The 5000-nt window shown below is 43.3% G+C and overlaps 1 protein-coding gene across 6 annotated transcripts in view; it reads right to left on the bottom strand.

The window, feature by feature from the left end:
- Positions 1 to 5000, bottom strand: part of bnc2 (basonuclin 2) — a 166231-nt gene that overhangs the window by 45910 nt on the left and 115321 nt on the right. For all 6 annotated transcript variants that reach the window (XM_042104513.1, XM_042104514.1, XM_042104518.1 and 3 more), the window contains 2 exons: positions 4384 to 4486; positions 2014 to 2249 (listed from right to left, as the gene is read on the bottom strand). In XM_042104513.1, coding sequence (XP_041960447.1) covers positions 2014 to 2249; positions 4384 to 4486 — 339 coding nt within the window. The remainder of the gene's footprint in view (positions 1 to 2013; positions 2250 to 4383; positions 4487 to 5000) is intronic.

Genomic DNA, 5000 nt, shown 5'->3' with positions numbered 1-5000 from the left:
TGTGCAATAGAACAATATATAAATTTAGTGTTAAACAGCCTCAGCTGCTAAAGAAAAAAAAAATATAACCTTATAATTTATATATATATATTATTGTGTATTTAATTTCAACATTTCTTTTTAAAAGCTTATCACATAGTAATATGCTATATATCTATGTTATAATACCATTCCATCCTAAAGTAATATAATATTGTAATAACATGCAGATGATTTGTTGCAGAAATATACTTTATCATTCATAAAACTGGTGCAGGGGCAGTTGAAATACTCAGACATTTGTTTGTATTGATTTTGTAAATAAATATTACAGTCAGTGTAGCCATTAATAGGTTTCTTCTGTGATATTAGATGTTGTTTCACATCAAACAGTAATATAATAACAGATACAGTGACTCTGTCTAGCCATGGCTGAAGGCTGGCAAACGATTGAATTTCATGGCTGTTTATTGCCTAACAGGACCTTAAACAATTACTCGCTGTCCTTAAGTGACTGATGAGGTCTGCGTATGGTACCCTGTTCAGACGAGATGTGGTGCGGCTCAGAGGCCACAGCCTACCCTGAGCCTAACAGGACCACCCGCCAGCACAGCCCGCCAGCCAGTCGAAAGGGAAGAGTTCAATCACTGCACTGATCAGTCATCTGATCACCTCTGTCCAGCGGAAGAACGGCTAAACTCTAGGAACCGTTCTGGAACGAGAAGGTCTAAAACGATGAGTTGGAGGGGTAGAGTAGGATGTTAAAAAGAGAAAGAGAGGGAGAAAGAATGGCAGTACGTGACGACCTTGCACAATCCTACCACATGGTTAGAGGAAAGGAGGGAGGGAGGGAGGGAGAGAGAGAGAGAATGAAGCAAAGGGCTAGATACATGGGTTCAGAAAATCTGGTTTACTCACAGAAGCCCTTTTCCACATACAAGGCCTCAAAACCGCCTTCGCCTTCAAGCGGCATGCTGTTCCACTTACTCCGGGCCTCCCAGCGCAAGCCAGCCACCTCGCTCTGGCACGGCCGCTGGACACACAAGGCTAACCACAAGCACATGTTCGCTTGCTCTTAACTAATTCATTCAGGAACACTTTGGTTTTGTTGCGAGACCAAAAGCCCTGTACCTTTGATTAGGAAACGTGTCTGATTCCAATTAGAATGGGGGAGAGGGAGGGAATGAGCTGTGGTGGTTTTATAGTCTGCTGCCGTGACATTTTTCTCCACATTTTTTTCTTAAATATACTTTTTTTCCTCCTTTTCTCTTTTCTTTTTCGTTTTTTTCCCTCCCACTCACTTGAGACAGGGACATCTTGCTGACAGAACACAAAAGAGAGCTGTATGTTGGTTCTGGAAGGCTTTGCTGTATGCCTTGCCTCAGTGGATGTCTCTGGAGTCTTGGGTAAGTATTTGTTTTTGTTGTAGTCATTTGCCATAATCATATCGTATCATAGCAGACAATTGCTCTAATGTCTTAAGTTCTAGAGGTGATTAGTTACTGTCAAGCTCTAAGATGACTTGGCAGAATGTTTTGTATTTAAATATACATTAAATGCATCCACAACTATGTGGGCCTCATATACAGCTTTCATATACAGCTTCCAGATACAGTGTGTGTGTGTGTGTGTACACAGAGTGTGTGTGTGTGTGTGTACACAGAGTGTGTGTGTGTGTGTGTGTGTGTGTGTTTGTGTCTTGAGGGTATCTACAGTATGTATGTCCAAACATCTTACCTGTAATGCGTATCCCTTGAATGATGACACTCAGCTATGCACTATGCACCTATGTGTGTGTCTGTGTGTGTGTGTGTGTGTGTATGTGTATGTGTGTGTGTGTGTGTGTGTGTGTGTGTGTGTGTGTGTGTGTGTGTGTATGTGTGTGTGTGTGTGTGTGTGTGTGTGTGTGTGTGTCTGTGTGTGCGTGCGTGTGTGCGTGTGTTGTGTGTGTGCGTGTGCGTGTGCGTGTGCGTGTGCGTGTGCGTGTGTGTGTGTGTGTGTGTGTGTGTGTGTGTGCGTGTGTATGTTTCTGACCTGCAGGATGTATCCCCTGACGTAGTCACGCAGCGTCCACCCGAGGCCATGCAGGATGTGCAGCACCTCCTCCTGCTTGAGCACGCTGAAGAGGCGGTCCAGCAGGATCTTGAGGCGCACTGGCACTGCCTGCGTCCCGTACAGCATCAGGCTGCTGATGTCAAACACCACGTTGGACTGCACAATCTCCACCTGGGTCGGGTGGTACAGGTGCTGAGTGCTCAGCTTGTCTAGGGCTGTAGAAACACACACACACACACACACACACACACACACACACACACCACACATTTAACACTATTTTTAAAATAATTCCTACAATTCATTAATAACATTATGAATTAAGAAGTGTTAAGCAGTAATAAAAAACATGCAGGGTAATATATTATTTCTTGAATATATCCAAAACATGTAGTATTCATATATTGTTATCAATATTGTTGTCAGTTATTGCAAAATATATTACTTTGTGCTTTTAGTTCATTTTACATTCATCATTTGGCTTTGGAAAATTATTCATTTATTGATATAAATAAGTACAAGATTGAACATATTTAAACAAAACGATTTAACCCAGCATTTAATTTGATTTGAAAATGATCAATGAGGCATGCAAAAATTAATTAGTATTTGGTTGCTGTTATGTAAATAGATAAAACATAAAATGTGCAGATGGTGTAATTAAAAAACTGAATCAATGCATCACCATCACCCAATGAGTGTGCATGACCGCACATATATTTGTGCACAATGTTTTCTTCCGGGAACAAATAAACTGGTCTTGAGGCAAGAGGTGGATTTTAGACATTTCTACAGAAATTAATCTTCCCACAGACACAAACAGGAAGGTAGAAAGACAGACAGACAGACAGACAGACAGACAGACAGACAGACAGACAGACACACACACACACACACACACACACACACACACACACACATAGAAACATAGACACATAGACACACACCTCCAGTTAATGACTATCAAATTTCCCCCTGTGTCTAACGTTTTCTTTGGGAAGCAACTGCGCACTCAGCACCCCAAGATAATAACACATCTATGAGATAAAAGTGCTGGCATTAATGTAATTGTCTTCCCTTACTTTCAGCCTAATCCCACCCTCCGTCTCTCTCTCCCTCTCTGACCTGTCCTTCTTTTGACACCCATTTCTCTCTCTTTCTGTGTTCCTCCATCTCCCTGCCGTGTGCGTTCCCCATCTTCTCCCCCTCAAGTCTCCAGATGTCTCCCTCTCTCTTTTTGCCCCTTCCCTCCATCCTCCACACCCTCTCTATCTCTCCCTCCCTCCCTCCCTCTCTTTTTATAAGCCTCGATCCCTCGCTCTCCGGCCCCCGCTCTGATGGTCTGTGTGACACCTGGTTTTGTCTCCTCTGATCCTGGGACAGGTTTTCCGCTGACAGGGTTTTTGCCTGACAACAGGGCCTGCCAGACACGAACATAATAAAATATGAAGAAGTGCTTGTCAGAGCGCCTGCCAATGCTATAAGATGAGACGACTGAGAGAAGGAGAGAACAGAGAGAAGAGGAGATGAGATGAGAGGAGAGGAAAGGAGAGGAGAGGAGAGGAGCAGGGTGCCTAGCTGACAGATTGAAACTAGACAGTGGGGGTACCTGTGACGGTCACTAAAGGTCTTTCTCTCATAAAGACATACACATGCTCTCTCTCTCTGGTTACTTTTTTCATTGTCCAAACAGGTGTTTCTTTCTTTATTTCTATTCTTACTGGTGTTCATTTCACTGTTTTATTCAGACGTTCAGATTAGTGAAGTTGTATTTCTGTGTTTTTTGTAACCTGTCTTCATTTTTATTAGTTTTATTGTTTGTTTTTTAATATTGATCCCGAGCATATCGTAGCGATATGGAGAGTACTTGTAATAGTAACAGAGATTATATATGAATAATGCCATTTAATTCCAGAATGTTCCTCCAGCTCTCGGGTGTGCTGGCTGGAGGAGGGGTTGGTGGAGCGGGGGCTGAGTCAGGGCCGTCCACTGACTAAAGAGGCACTTTTACGAGGAGCCATAACTTCACAGAGGCATGAGGAGCGAGGGATGGATGAGATAAAAGGAGAAGAGAGAGAAAAAGAGGAGGAGAATGGAGAAATTCCAAAATCTGAAACTCTGTCCAGCCCCTCAGTTCACCTCTCAACAGAATATTTTATATCACCACAGGGTTATCATAACACCTTTGACTGCTGTATTTCCTGCAACTGTGAAGATTATGATAGATGATAATATTGATAATAGATATGAGGATGCTAAATTGTATGAATAAACATATATGTTGCACATACACACACACACACAAACACACACACACACACACACAGACACACACACACACTTACTCACCATGAGCGACCCAGCCGTGCTTGCACTGGTCACATGTCCGTAGGTGAATCTTCCCCGGCTGGAAACACTCACATGTGCAGTTCACCAGAGTACAGCGAATGGCCTGCAAAGACACAAGCAGAGATGCCACGTTAATCATCCACCCATTCTGACAGATGAAACAATCAGCTTGCTGCTCCAGGAGTCCACACATCTATAAAGCACCCTGGACTAGAGCTGCCCACTACTGCCAAACATGGAGCTGGATAGTAAATTAGTTAACAAATTAATCAGCACATCAATTCATTTCATCTGTCTATCAGGCTGTTACTGTTAGGAAGCTATAATAAATTACTTGGCAGTTTTATTGGTCTTTTCCTCACAACATGGTCAAATACTGTGCCTTACAGTCTGCAGAGCCCCTCGGAGTGGTGTTGCCTTTTGATAGTTTACATCCTGCATGAATAATGGAGAGCTCTAAAACGCATCAAATGGTCACAGGCATTAGTGCGTCGCCGTCAAGCGCCTAAGTGGAGGTGACATGGCACATTCTCACAGGAGACCCCGTCATTGGCCGCGCCACTGACCAGCGCTCGGCTTTTCTCTCCGTGGCTGATGTGGCCTTAATGGGAGGCCTT

Source organism: Alosa sapidissima, chromosome 1 (assembly GCF_018492685.1).
Source record: "Alosa sapidissima isolate fAloSap1 chromosome 1, fAloSap1.pri, whole genome shotgun sequence".
In the NCBI taxonomy this organism is placed as follows: Eukaryota; Metazoa; Chordata; class Actinopteri; order Clupeiformes; family Clupeidae; genus Alosa; species Alosa sapidissima.
This window is presented reverse-complemented; position numbering and strand designations above follow the sequence as displayed.